The sequence below is a fragment of the Ammospiza caudacuta genome, chromosome 17, assembly GCF_027887145.1.
Source record: "Ammospiza caudacuta isolate bAmmCau1 chromosome 17, bAmmCau1.pri, whole genome shotgun sequence".
Classification (NCBI taxonomy): domain Eukaryota; kingdom Metazoa; phylum Chordata; class Aves; order Passeriformes; family Passerellidae; genus Ammospiza; species Ammospiza caudacuta.
Genome location: NC_080609.1, coordinates 8,870,942 through 8,885,907, shown reverse-complemented (window position 1 = coordinate 8,885,907; position 14,966 = coordinate 8,870,942). Strand labels below are relative to the sequence as shown.

General features: G+C 44.2%; 1 protein-coding gene across 2 annotated transcripts in view; it reads right to left on the bottom strand.

Annotated features, from left to right (window-relative positions):
- Nucleotides 1-14,966, bottom strand: part of ABCC1 (ATP binding cassette subfamily C member 1) — a 46,014-nt gene continuing 31,048 nt past the window's right edge. For both annotated transcript variants that reach the window (XM_058816000.1, XM_058816001.1), the window contains 12 exons: nucleotides 13,244-13,328; nucleotides 12,002-12,134; nucleotides 10,861-11,068; nucleotides 9,465-9,775; nucleotides 7,993-8,192; nucleotides 6,860-6,986; nucleotides 6,392-6,493; nucleotides 5,288-5,434; nucleotides 4,246-4,404; nucleotides 2,817-2,983; nucleotides 2,047-2,241; nucleotides 1-1,486 (listed from right to left, as the gene is read on the bottom strand). In XM_058816000.1, the coding sequence (XP_058671983.1) occupies nucleotides 1,378-1,486; nucleotides 2,047-2,241; nucleotides 2,817-2,983; nucleotides 4,246-4,404; nucleotides 5,288-5,434; nucleotides 6,392-6,493; nucleotides 6,860-6,986; nucleotides 7,993-8,192; nucleotides 9,465-9,775; nucleotides 10,861-11,068; nucleotides 12,002-12,134; nucleotides 13,244-13,328 (1,943 nt within the window). In that variant the 3' untranslated portion in view covers nucleotides 1-1,377. The remainder of the gene's footprint in view (nucleotides 1,487-2,046; nucleotides 2,242-2,816; nucleotides 2,984-4,245; nucleotides 4,405-5,287; nucleotides 5,435-6,391; nucleotides 6,494-6,859; nucleotides 6,987-7,992; nucleotides 8,193-9,464; nucleotides 9,776-10,860; nucleotides 11,069-12,001; nucleotides 12,135-13,243; nucleotides 13,329-14,966) is intronic.

The window sequence follows — 14,966 nt, the reverse complement described above, 5'->3', positions numbered from 1 at the left end:
TTCTTTCAAACAATTTTTTACTGCAAGTTCTTTGCAAATATTTGCATTGTCATTACAAAAAATACCAAACAAATTTTCAGTCTATTCAATTTCAGAGTGTCATAATTTACAAAAAAATAAATAGTTTTACTCTAAGGACAATTGTCTAGTATTAAGGTCAGCAATAACAATCACAGAAGTCCACATTCTCAGTGCTGAGTATCTGGATCCATCTGACTTAGTTTGCTTTCTTCCAGCATTTTCCTTTAAAATAAGACTAATCAGAACATTAGAAAAGTAACTTTTTTCTTACCACAAAAAGCTGAAAATTCAACATAGATCTTCAAAACCAGACTCCATTGCCATTTTAATTGTTAGACCCTTCCGACACAAAACTTTAAAAATGCCTTTTTTTTTTAAACAACTGCAACATAACATTTCCCCACAAAAATGTAAGAGTCAACAGCAGCAGCATGAAGGGCATGTTTCTTTGATATAAGGCTAATGGTCCTTGATGTGGCAGAGCTGCTGTGAAAGCACACAACTACCAAAGCCAAGGGTGTTACAATCAAGGTCAGGCAAATCCTCCCTGCAGGGCCCTGTCCCCACAGGTGTCACCAGCACTGGGCACCCCAGTGGGAATTCCTGAGGGAGCTGGGGGTGACATCAGCACACAGCAACACACCAGCTGCTGCACAGTTTGGTTCTGGAGTGACTGTCATCCCAGACATGCTGGGACACTGCTCTGAAGTTGACTGTGCTTTTCCACATCAGCACTGCTGACATGACAGTGAACTTGCTGCTCTGTGCTGTAAACACATGAAACCTTTAGGACAATGCATAAAGCATTAACCATGTACAGTAAATGCCATCAGGAGAAAGTCTGGCACATGTTTTATTTCACAAGAAGAAGAATCTTTGGACTATAGTACTTTATGCCACAAAATGTTCCAAGTGCATCCCACAATAGATGGCTCATGAAATGAGAAATCCACAAACAAGCAAATAACTAGCATTTGCAAAAATGTTTTCAACAAAAAAAACGGAGGGAACTTCAGAACATAAAAGAGATGAGAAGAAAAAGCTTTTCTGAATTTCTCTGATGAGTCACTCGGCTGTACATCTGAGTGTATAATGACAGATTTCAGGCAAAAAATAGGAGTGTCTGAAGTGTTTTCCACAGTGTAGGAGCTTCTCCTAAAGGTGGCTAAAATCAATACTAAGGAGAAGTAAAAAATAAGGAAAAATTGCATCTTTATGTTGCTTCCACTGCCACGCTCTGGCTAACTTCACTGTGCCTGAAACTCAGCTGTGTGGTTCAGTCCAGCTCAGGGGAAGTTACATTTGAAGAACTGTATCACCTCCCTCTTCCCCACAGTAAATAGCCAAGTCCAAGTGCTACACCAAGCCTGAATCTTTGGCCATGCTATAGAAAATGCCTTTTTCCTGAAGTAGTTGGTCTGGGGTACCACACTCCACCACTTCTCCTCTCTCCAGGACTAAAACTCTGTAAAACAAGGAAAGGGAAAAAAAAAAAAAGGAAAATAGTCACAAGAAGATGTACTTACAAAGGTACACTGAAAGTGACAGTACTCCCTTTGCCATCCTGTGATAAAAGGGACAAGAGCCTAAAACTGAAATATGAGACAGCCTGGCCCTCAAGGCCACCTCAGCAAGGCAGCCAGTACAAGGGAGGCTCTATGAACTACAACCAGAAGTGAGGGAAAGTGGAACACCAAATGAACTTCAGAGGGCAGGATCTGCCCCTTGGGACTCCCTATGCTCTCTGTGCCTAAATTAGGGCAAGACACAGGAACAGACTCCTGTCCTTGCCTTCTCCCCTTCTCAGTTTGCCCAGGCAGGAACAGCACAACAGCAGTGACAGAGGGACCAGAGGGGCTCCACAGGGCAAGCACAGCCACCATGAGGCAGAACACACACACATCCTAGCCCTCAAAATAGGGAGCTAAAAAGGAACCAGTAACCACCCAACAAACACAGATTGCCATTTAAGTGGAGCACAGTGCAGGTCACACAGTCTGCAAGGTAAGAGCAGCACCAGCTCACCTGGTGTAGTCCATGATTGTGTTCAGACGATGTGCTATAGTTAACACAGTACATTCTTCAAACTGAGACTTTATAGTGGACTGTATGAGCTTATCTGTCTCAAGATCAACAGCAGCTGTGGCTTCATCCAGAACCAGGATTTTGGACTTCCTGAGCAGAGCTCGTGCCAGGCACACCAGCTGGCGCTGCCCCACACTGCACAGAGGGGATGGAGCAGGGGAGGAAAGTTAGAACAAGTTCAGAGAATTCATTGGTGCTCATTTTGAAACCTGGCAATTCCTTGTTCTGAAGATAAGGTGGGTCTTACTATTTCCCTGCAGAATATCTAACAGCATCTGAAACTACACCCCCTCAAAGGAGGTCCTGGCAATGCAGTAGGAGAACACAAATGGTTTCAGCATAACTGCATCGGGCTGGTTCACTGCATCAGGGCAGTGCTGAGGACTGCACTTTAAATGGTTTCTACAAGCTGAACATATAAAACCCTGATAAGGTGCAAATAGCAAGTGAACAGCTTCCTTAGAATAATGCTGCTGCTTAAATGCTTTCCAAGGCTGCCCAAGCTGCCTTGCACTCAAAGTGTTTCTTAAAATTATTTTAAATTCTCAAACTCAAGAGCTGAAAACATGCTGAATAAAACCTAGTTGTCTGATTGCCTGGTCACATATTAAGAATTCTCCAGCTGCCTTCCCAGATTGTGACACAGGGCTGGGCCATTACAACTTGCACAAGCACACCCATTATTCAGTTCAGCACACACTTTGACCCACCTGAGGTTCTCACCACCCTCAGCACACTCATGATTCAGTTTATCAGGAAGGGATGATACAAAGTTCTTCAGGTGAGCCAATTCCAAAGACCTCCAAATGTCCTCATCAGAGTGTCGGTCAAAAGGATCGAGATTCATGCGCAGAGAGCCAGAAAACAATACTGGATCCTGCCCATGGAGAGAGGAGACTGACAATGGACACAGAACATGGCAAGGGCTCCACAAATATTATTCTTAGAAAACAATACTGGATCCTGCCCATGGAGAGAGGAGACTGACAATGGACACAGAACATGGCAAAGGCTCCACAAATATTTCTTAGAAAACAAAAGGAAACAACATGTACAGATGCAGTTGCAAGCAAGCTAATATAGTGAATTGAGGAGTGAAGACTCATTTTTTTCCAATAAAAAGTTATTCTCCCTCACTCTTATTCTTCTTGGGGGCCTGACCTCTTCCCTTTACAGATTCTTGCAGTCCAGACCTTTCCATTAGTCAATAACTCATGAATGCAGAAAAAAACCCCAACAAAACAAACAAACCAAAACACCCAAACCCCAGCCAACTTTGTTTTTACTGGACCTCTAGGCTAAAATAGAGGCCCTCCCTGCTCAACCTTCTGTCAGCAGGGACTGCCAGGTCAACTTTTCAGTTCTTAGGGAATTAACCATCTGTAAATATTTCAAAACTCTTCAGCTGCAGTTTGAATGAAATTACTCCTTTTTTTTCCCCGGACAGGAAAAAATACTACTCTGGAAATATTGATGCAAAACAATCAAAAGGAGAGAGCAAAGTCCACCCCCAGATTTCCAAAAGAGGTGATACAGAAAACCTTCTACAGTGAGCTCACTTGTTTTTGCCAGTGTGCTGCAATGGTAATTGAAAACATCACATTTTATGGTCTTACTTTGAATCAGAACAGGCAATAAAGGCAACAGAGTAAGAACAAAAACACTTGAGACTAAATCCAATGCTCATAAAGCTGTATTTCCAAATGTTTAGGACTATCCAACCCACAGCTGGCTGGGCCAGACTGGGATGGTTTCTGTGCAAGAACAGCACTGACAGCACTGCCCAGTGCACAAGGGGATCCCAAGCAGGTGCTGAGCTGGGATCAGCCCTTCCCACTCAGCCTGAGCTGTCTGTAGTCTGTAAGTGATCAGCTCCTGAATCCACAGGCCAAGGTTTTGCTTCACAACAAGGCTCAGCCAAGTTCCTACTTGTTACCTGGCACAGGCAAACTGAAACCAGCCTAGGGAAAAAAAGCCTGGTTCCAAGTCCATGAAAGGGCAAGCTGAAGTGACTGAATTTCTTAGCACACATCAGAGGAGGAATAACAATTTGGAATAACAATTTTCTCCTCAGTGCTTTATGGAAGGAGCACTGCAAAAAGCAAAGAAGTTTAGGTAGTGGCAGGATTTTGCACCTACCTGAGGGATAATAGTGATCTTGAACCTCAAGTCATGGAGTCCTATCTTGGCAATATTAACCCCATCAATGATAATTTCACCTTCAGCTGCTTCATTAATCCGAAACAAACCCAAAGTAAGTGAGGATTTTCCAGCTCCTGTTCTTCCAACTATTCCAATCTGTTGGGAAGAAATACAAGAACAACTTACTCTGGGAAAGAGTTAAATAATTTCAAAGCATTTCCACCTGAAATCAACACATTGTCAAACTTTTGAAGTTATCCACACACCAAAGGCATTCAGTTTCACATTGTATGTTTTACTTCCCAGCTAGACTGAAGTCTTGATCAATTCTTTTCAAATATAAAAGATTGTTGCTTAGGTTGGCTGATACACCTCTGGCCATCTGTCCATTCTAACCACTTGAGGTAGCATTCTGCCCATATGTGTAGGTACAAAGTGTGCACTCAGGAGAAAACAAATGCCCAGTTGGCTACCACAAATAAGGAAGCTGGGTAGTAGATCTTTCATAGCTACCTTTTATGCTGCTGTGCAAGGCCACACTATTAATAGACATCAGAGAATCTACACAGGACTGGGCAAGGGAGCAGGAGGAGAAACACACAGATCCAGAGAACCTGCTCTCAAGTCCCATTTTTTCCTGCAGTCTCACCTTGCAACTTCTGCCTCACTAGATCAGGCCTCCCCTTTGACTGTAGGCTATTTTCCTGAGATTATAATTAACTTAATCTCTCTGCAACCTACTCCTCTTTGCTTATGGCAAACAAATTAGCAAAATTCCCTGGGAAGGAGAGACAAGACAGGATAAACCTCACCTCCCAATGAAACCAGGCCAAATGATACTTGGCAGCCCCACATAACAGTGTCTCCTTATCTCTGATGCAGAACACACCTTGCAAAGGCTGAGAGCCCACAACACCTGCAGGGCTGATTCCACAGAAGCTTTTCTAGTTCTTAAGAGCCCCAGACACAGAACAGAACAGGGTTAACCTCTCTCATGCAGACCTGTGAGCTCAGCAGCCTGCCATGGATCAGGCATTACCTTTTCCCCCCCGTTGATGGTGACGTTGATGTTTTTCAGGACCAGGTCTAAGTCCTCGCGGTAGCGCAATCCGTAGCCCCGGAACTCCACCTTCCCCTCCTGGGGCCAGCTGCTGCCTGGGGCTGTCTGCTCAATGCTCCACTCAGCCTGCAAGAGCCACACAGACACCCCTGATCAGCTGCTGCAACCAGCACAGGCTCAGGGGACTCAGATTGCAATTAAGAGCAATCCTTCTTCAGGGATCATTTGCAAAAGGAACTGTGGTGAGAAGTCTCAGGACAGATGAAATGGTGTGAGTAGCCAAGGGCTTGGCTATCTCAAGTCCCACTTGCTGGATAAACTTCCCTCTTGCCAATGGCAGAATCATGCAGGCAGCACACATTCAGACAAGCTGTCTACACACCCCAGAGGCAAGGACACCTCTGGGGCAGCCACACGTGCAACTAGAGGCAGTTAGGCTGAGACGGCACTAAAACATCCATAAGCTGGTAAAAAGCTGCTGCCTCAACCTCCCACAGGGGTGAGAAAGGAAAGAATACACTGCATTCACTGCCACTGCCAAATAAAAAGGCTTTTGCATGTATAAACACTGGTCTGCTACCAGAACTTAAGGAAAAAAAATCTAGGAAGGGTCTTCATAATGTCTGGTTGCAAAAATAATAACCTAGATCAGGTTCAAGTGACAGGCAAGGCAAAGAGAAAACCCAGGGAACTCCACAATCATAAAGGGAACAATTACACATTAAATGAATAATGTGATTTGAATCAAAACAAAACAAAAAAAAGTAAAACCTTTCCATTCCCCACACTGAGTGCAAAAAGAGAAACACATAACATTATGTTTGAAGTTTTAGGAAACCAAAATATTTGTGCTACCCTACTGCTTAGCCTTGAACATAAGAGCACATTTCCTAAACAGCACTGTGTAAATACCAGTGGGAACACCATAAAAGCACCAACAGGAACTTCCCAGTGGGACCCAGACCATCCCTGGCAGGCACCCACAGCCCTGAGCTCTGTCCCACCCTCCAACCACTCCGGCGGCAGCTGAGACCTCAGAACAGGGCACTGGCTCCCACAAGGGTGGTGGAGAGCTCACTCTACCTCCTTCTCCATTTCAGAATATTCCTTGACTCTTTCCACAGCAACAATGTTGGTTTCCAGCTCGGAGGACATGCGAACCAGCCAGTTCAGGTACGCTGTGATCTGCAAGGGGGAAAGCAGGCAGAGAGAAGGTCACACTGAACAGGTTACCTGCAGTAAATGAAAAACTTATTTATTTGGAACAAACAAAGCACTGCAATTTCAGGCAAGATCTTGGCTAATCAGTGCTGGACAGGAGGAAAGCCTAAATGCCTTTAAGATGCACAGGATGAGACACCTCAGCCATATCCCCTCACAGAGGGAAAGCAAAGAAGAAACTTCCCAGCATCTCCTCAGATACTATTTGTAATTATTATTTTCTATGTTCTTTATTATTAGTTTTCCATCCAAAGCCCTATCAAGGCTCTGACTTTCTGATTCAGTCTAAGGATTCAGAGGTTTTGCTCTTTTTAGGAGAGGCAAAATTACCTGCAGTGAGTAGGACACCGAGAGGCCAACCAGGCCTGCACTGAGTTTGTTGCGTGCAATCACTGCAAACAGTGCTGCAAACAGGACAATGCAGTTCCCCACGTACTCCAGACGGACTGCCAGCCACCTGCAAGGCACAAACACATCCCTCCAGTGCTTAACCCACAGAGATCAGACATGTGGACAACAAATGCTGTTACACATCTTTTTTTTGTTAGATTAATGACATGGCACGTGTGTCCTGCTAGTGACACAAGCACTGCGAGATGTCTGAGGTTCTGCTTCAGCAGTGTGTGAATCTAGAGGCATCCAAAATTAGTCTTTCAGGTGCATAAATTCCTTTCTATTGATCCCTATGTTCATAAAGCAGTAGTAGTAGTTAAAACTAGTACTGCTTTATGAACATTGGGATCAATGGAACAAAACTTTTAAAATAATATAAACCACAAGCAAGGCAGGAACTCTGGGAAAGGTGAGAGATTCAGAAGTAATTTTAATTGTTACACAACTTTTTCTGTAAGATTAATAATACGGCATGTGTGTCCGGCTAGTGACACTGCAAGATGTTTGAGGTTCTCCTTCAGCAGTGTCAATCTAGAAGCATCCAAAATTAATGAGTCTTTCAAGTGCATCAACTCCTGTCTTAACGACAACTACTTTCTGAACATAGGGATCAATAAAACAAAACTTTTAAAATAATATAACCCAGAAGCAAGGCGGGAACTGTCAGAAAGGTAAGAGATTCAAAAGTAGTTTTAATTGTTACACATCTTTATTTTGTAAGATTAATCATAATGCACGTGTGTCCTGCTAGTGACATTGCAAGACATTTGAGGTTCTGCTTCAGCCGTGTGTGAACCTAGAGGCATCCAAATTAATGAGTCTTTCGGGTGCATAAATTCCTCTCTTAACTACAACTATTTCTGAACACAGGGATTGATAAACAAAAACTTTTAAAATAATATAACCCAGAAGCAAGGCAGGAACTCTCAGAAAGGTGAAAGATTCAGAAGTAATTTTAATTTCATCACAGAAGTTTGAACAAAACATATCTGAAACGGAGCCAAGCATGCCAAGAGCTGTGACAGACAAGGAGCATGCCCTCCCCGGTAACTGTGCAGCCCCAGTGGTACCTGTTGGCCACAATGCTGGGGTAATAAGCCTTCTGGTTCTCGTCCACCTTGATGTCGTTCTGGCGGATGAAGCGTCTCTGCTCCTGGAAGGCGCGGATGACGCTGACGCCCAGCAGGGTCTCGTTGAAGTGCGAGTACACGGGCGAGCGGCTCACCGACTCCAGGCGCTTCAGCTGCCGCGACGTGGCCACGTAGAACCTCTGCCAGCGAGAGCACCAGAGCCATGGTCACTGTGGGAATGTGCCCCCTCCTGAGGGAGTGACAAAACTGTCCTCTGTCCCCTTAGGAAGGAAAGAAGCCCAGAAGTTTCTCTCCTGGATTAGGTGAAAAAGCCACCTCATAGATCTGGGGGATTTCACCTCAAACTTAAGGATAGCTAATTGGACAGGAGCCAAAAAGTCCCACCTGGGCAATTTAGTAGAAGAGAACAAAGAAACTAACGGCTTTTACCAGGGGCAGGAGGGCCTCCTGCACCTGGATCAATTTTTCTCTGTAAAGAGTTTGTTATTGTGCCTTTTATTAAACCTTTTTTGTTTCCAACACTGCCACAGAAGCCATCCTGCGGATTTTATGCCTTCTAAGGTAGCTGAGCTATCTTGCTTGTGAAATACATGTCCAAGAGCTTATGAGACCTGCCTCAAGGAGACTCCTACTTCAGGTTACATCCAGATTGTGTCTGGAAAGACAAGGGGAATCATAAACAGTTCCCTGCCATCTGGGCTGTTAGTGACAGAGATTCAACTCACACGTGGGAATACAGACCTTCTCCAGCACTTTCAGGGCTGAAGGACCATGACATACACTGTGCTGCCTTTAAACAACTGCCAACTAACCCATCTCATGCCATTTTCTCCTCTTTCTTTTACCAGCAAATTTAATTCAACAGCATAAAACACACATATCACCACTAATGGAGCCAAAAGGATTTACAAATTCAAGAGCCAAAGTCAACCCCAGCTGCTTCTCTTTGAACTGTGCAGGCTCTTCCAGTTTCTAGGAGTGAAGGCAGAGTGAAGCAAGCACCCCCTGCCCACACAGGGTAAGAATGAATGAAAGGCTGACACCCACTCTATTGCTCTGCAAACAACATTCTGATGAAACAGGCACATGAGCAATACACACACACACACACCCCTCTAAAGGCTACTCTCAGGTTTGGAAAGAAGTCTTGGAAAAGACTTTCCATATTTGGGCTCTGAGCAACAAGCTGTGCAAAATTTGCCACAAAATCTAATGGCATTTTTATCAAGTAGGTATTAAAGGATTACCTTCTGCACAGAAGTCATTTTGCACTTGACAGAGGAAGGAAATGCTGTGCTAACATCAGATTATCAGTAAACCATGCAAAGCACAGTCAGTCAAGCGTGACTCAAACCCAGCACATTAAAATCCTTCCTCATGCAGGGTAAGAACAGCCTCAAATAGCAGAGCATGTGCCTGCTGGTCCTGGCTCCCCAGGGAACACCCTTTACCTGCACGAAAAAGTAGACAAGTCCCAGGGGTGGAATGATGACAGCAGCTATAGGTGTGGCCAGCAGGATGATGATACAAGCCCCAATGACATTGAAAGTGGAGCCCATGAACATCTTGATGATGGGTGGGATGGTGGAGTCGATGGTGTCGATCTCCTTGGAGAAACGGTTCACCAGGTTCCCGCTGGGCGTGCGCTCAAAGAAGCTCATGGGGGACCGGAGCACGTTGTGCAGCAGGTTGAGGTGCAGGTGCCGTGATGCAAAGATTCCTCCTATTGACACAACCATGGAGTAGCCAAACACAGCAATACCTGGGAAAGGAGACTCATTATTAACTGCTGCCACCTCTCACATAAATAATTTTCATCATTTTGTCATCATTTAGCATTAGCATGTTGTCACTATAAGACACGGAACAACATACCGCTGCTCTCAAGGTGAAAAAAGGGAAGTTTGTTTTCTGACTCTTAACATTTATAGATTTCTAAAAGTGACAGTGGATTGGAGGGTGAAAGTGCCACCTCTCCAATCACACTGGACAAACCAACAGTCCATTGAATTTCTCTTCTTCTATAAAAGAATGCAAACCAATAAGTTATTTACAGAAAGTGTGTGAGAAAGTACATTACAAGAATGTAAACATCAGAAGGCTTAGAAAATCTTTAAAAAATCAGGGTGACAGTATGTCTGTAGTGCAATAATCCTGAAAACTTGGTTACACTTCAGCCAGACTCAGCAAATATGTCAAGTAGTTAAAAAAAATAAAACCAGTAAAGACATCACTTTTCTTTCATTGCTTCTCCATTACAAAATTTTGTGTAATGTTTGAACATTTTCCCTGAGCAAAAATCACCAAATTTGCTCTTGGCATTTGTTTTTTATTGTGGGATTTTCATGGCACTTCTGAAGCGGGGTACTTGGGGTGTTGGGTTTCACGGCAAACAAACTCTAAACCACAAAGAGGACACAAAACAAAACATCACTGCAGCAGCCTCCCCACAGTGCCCTGCGTGGAGGCACAGGCCGCTGAGCCAGGCTGGGCTGCAGGGAGGCAGCACAGCCACAGCCTCCTGTGACAAACTGCCCTGCAGGGGCAGCACAGGCTGCTGACAGGCCAGGGAGGCTCTGCTCAGATCAGACATGCTGTCAACAGTTCTGTCTCATCAGCCAGCAAAACACTTCTCACTTTGAGAAATTTCAGTTACAAATGAAAGGAAAAACACATTTTGTTACTGAATAGCTGTATAGGTTGGTTTGCTTGCTTTTTTTAAATTCAAGTTTTTTCATTTTTCTATGAAAACACACACTCAAATCCTTAGCAAAATGCTGCTGCAGAGACCAAGAGCATTAGAAGCACTGAACCAGCAAATCTTAAAATACACAAAACCAGGCAAACCTTGAGAAATTCCCAATGCTCCATACACTCCCAGTCTGAGAGTTGTGTTCTGCTGTGTGCCATTGATAACAGGATCATCTGTCCATAAACTCAGCCAGTAGTTGGAAGACAAGGAGGCTATGTGATTGCACATAAAGAGGAAAATGGCCAAGAAAGACATACAGAGTCCAATTGCTTTCATGTACTCCCAGTACACTGATGCCTTTACCTGAAGAAAGAAGACAAAAAGAAATACTCATTTTGCAGCTAGGTTTCAAAGGCAGCAACTCCCCCTTGTCCAACACCTATTTAAAGCCAGTGTCCCTCCATGAGGCCATGAAAACACAGCAGCTGCACTCCAGAGAGGCACAGCCTGGGAACACAGGCTGCAAAGCATTCAGTGGAGACATGCCAAACCCAACACTGCCCCAGGGCAGGCACACATCATCCCTGCCCTGTCATCCACGGGAAGGGAGGAGTAGGGAGGGACCTGCCTGAAGTACCACACAGCATCAGCAGCAGAGCCAAAAACCTCACTGAGCAGTTCCAGCTTCTGGCTCTCTGTACCACAAGATTATAAAGCCTTCAAACCAACCCTTGCTCCACATGGCTTCTATCCCGTGATCTATCTTTAACCAACAGCAAGCAACCCAAGCTTGGATTCAAGCAACATTGCTAGGAGCTGTAGCTGCCGCTTTCCCAGGAACCTCAGTCTCAGGTTTCTCAAAAAGCCCTGGGTATCCTGGGATTAGACACTTATGTCTACAGTGGAAACTTGGCTTAAATTCATCTGAGTCAATGCAGCTCCTCACTGAAGGGCAGTTTTCATTAGGTCACCTCATTTGTCACAACCTCTCTCCAAGAAATAGCTGCAAGGTTTTCATTCCTCCTCCTACACTTTGATGTGGTCAGGCCCATCATCTCATCTCACTTGCCAACAAGTTTTGTGTTGGCATTCTTCCTGCAGGCAAACGTGGGGCTCAGGTTTGGGAGCAGAGGGCACAGCAACACTTCCATCAAGCATTACAAAACAAGCAGCAAGCTCAAGAACTCACTCAGCCCGTTCTCACAACAGTTATGTGGTCTTCAGAAGTTATTTTCTTCTGAAATAGATTTTTCCAAAACTGAAGAAGGCCACAGGAAGTGGGAACTGGAGCCTTACCCTCCCAGTCTTTGCTGTGTCAGCCTCTGTCAGTTTCCAGGAATTCTTCTCAGCAAGTGGCTTCTGCAGATCTGCTGTGCTGCTCTGTGGCTTCCCAGTGTCTCTGCTGTATGTTGAAGAGTTACTGAGCTGCCTGTTTGAAGACATTTAATTTTTAATCTTAGCTTGGCACAGGACAGGTGTTACCTCACATCTAGGCTTTGACATTCCACAGCTCCAAGCCAGTGGTTTAGATTCCTATGGAGATGTCCTAACCCCACCACAGGGCCAGAGGTTCCTTAAGCCCCCTTGTCCCTCAAGGCACTGTCCCACCCCTCCCTGATAGCACTCAGGTCCCAAGTGCCCATGTCCAGGCGCAAGTAAGTCACCAGATAAACAAGTCTTGGTTGCACAATCACTCCAGAATGAAAAATGCTTTGTGACCATCAAGACCAGCCTTTCCAAACCCCATCATCAGCTCAGTAGCTGCTGGAGAGTGAAAAGGGTATCCACAGTCCCCTCAAAACAGGCCATTTAACTCCCAGGCACTCATCAGCTTCCAGAAATAGAGTCTCTAGGGCACCATAAGAACAGAGGCACTATTAGAGCACAGTGAGAATGAGGCATAGACCAGGAGATGGTTTTGGAAAGGTGTAATCAGAGTGATTGCAAGCAGAATAGCAGCTGCATTAGGTCAGACTAAAGGTCCCCTTGGCACTTCATCCCATCTGACAGCAGTAAAATGCAGAAGCCTTAGGAACACACACCAAAGCTGCACCAGCCAATAAAACACTCTCCCTTTTAGGCAAGCCAAACCCACAATATCCTGCTACAACACAGGAGTTTCTTCCCATGGAAAGAACATCACAAGAGCTGTGTGTGTGCACACACGAGTGTGCATCGGTGTGTGCAGCTGCAGGGGGCCTGGAATGCCACAGGAGCCAGGGGCAGCTCCCAGGCACAGCAGGGACTGAGCCCAGCCCCTGCAGAGCTGCACCTTGCATGGACACACAGAATGGATGCCAGAGCAGACCCGGTCCTGCCCAGGCAGAGAGGTGGTGCTGGGTTTGTGGGGTGTCAGGTGCCTGCTGGACCTGGAACCACAGAGCAGCACAGCTTTGCCTTCCTCAGGCTGCTGGATCCAGCAGGATATACTTTCCCTCTAACAAACACCATCACCATCAAATTATTGTTCATCCACATCTGAGTGACTGGATTGAATGGATGGGGGGCAAGAGGAAAAGCAAAACTAAAACCACACACCTATGTATCAGCTTTCCAGGGGCTTCATTCACAAGGCCTCCATTTTCTATAGGTTTGCCTTCCTTTGCAGATGGACTGTTTGTATCTGAGAGGGTGAAAAAGTAAACATGGAAATGGGTTAGGCAAAGAGACAAGCATTTCATTTCAATCCTGACTGCCTGTTACAGTCTTAACGTGCAAACAAAGCAGGGAGCACAAGTTATTTACAGATAATAACAGAAAATTGACCAGGTGAACAAATCAGTTTAGTTAAACTCCCAACAAGGTTAATTGCCAAGACAGGGAACATTTATTTTTCTAGCAATTGTAGGTCAGTAATAATGTAACATAATTATGAGGACATATTTTATGTTCAAACATGCAATACCCACCCACATGTGACCCACTCCATGGAAACAAACCCAACACTCCAGCCACTCCTTTTCAAACCACAGCTTCTACACATTTAGTTATAAATTATTTTTATTTTAAAAAGCAATGAGAAGACATTCTATAAATGATGGAGTGAAGCTGTAAGAACAGCAGCCATGTGCTAGTAACTTTGAGTCTTCCTGCAAAGCTGAACAAGAAGAAATGTGCAAAATCCTGGTGTTTTAGGCAAAATCCTGATGTTTCAGGCAACTGTAGGAATCAGATGACTTTGAGCAAGAAATCTTTCCATGAGTTGTTATCCCACAACATCCTGCTTGTACCAAGATGCAGCACACATGAGACCAGAGTCTAAAACACTCCAGAAAATGTCAGCTTGAAACAGGAACTTTTTCTGAGCAATTTAATTCAGTGTAGTAGAGTGCCATGAGTAAAACTAGGTTCAGCTTATGTCAATTTTCCCTGTAAAAACTAAATGCCTGCCTCCTATAAAGTTATCTGTCAGTAAATGGAACTCTATTTTCATGTATGGAAGTTAATTTGGAATTTGCAACAAAGAGTTCTGTGTTTTTGAAGGATCTGTGTATAGTTCATGCAAAGGTATTGACCTAAATATACTCAAAAGATATTCAGGAAAATTTGTGCAAATCTAGAGTCTGACATTTGCATGTCTTTATACAAAAGCAAAATATATGCATAAAACAGATCATCCACACATTAACTGTGGACCGCTTTCCTTTCTGTGTCTGGAAACTGAATATTGGTTCATTACTTTAAAAACCCAAAAATAAATTGTTCAGTGTGGTCTTAAAAAGACAAAAAGCAGAACATATGAAAAAGTTCAATTATTTAGTTCTTATTTATGTGAATAAGATCAAACCTAGATGGGACTGCTGGTTATTTTAAGCCCTTGACAGCACTTGTTTTGAAAGGTTCCCATATGAAAACCAGCAAGCATTCCAGCAACATACTGCTTTAGAACATTGTTGAAGAAAACAAAACCACAAATAAACCATCCTCCCCCTAAAAGCTCAAATCTGATTTCATGTTGTAGGCCATGAAGATTTCTTGCTTACACTGCATTTAGCTCTGAGAACAAAAAAATGCTCAAGACTGCCACAGTAAATCTGACATATGCACTCAGGATATAAACCCAGTAGTGAGGGTTCTGCTGAAAAAAAGTACCCAGAAATGATGAAAGGGAACAGCAGTGAGCAGTGAATATACATTTGAGAACAAAAGGACCCTCAGGGCTCAATCCTGACTGATGCATCTCTTGGTACACTCACTACATTTCTAAGTCCAGGGTGTACCTATAAAACTAATTTAAGGTTTCCTCATGGAAGCCTCAGAC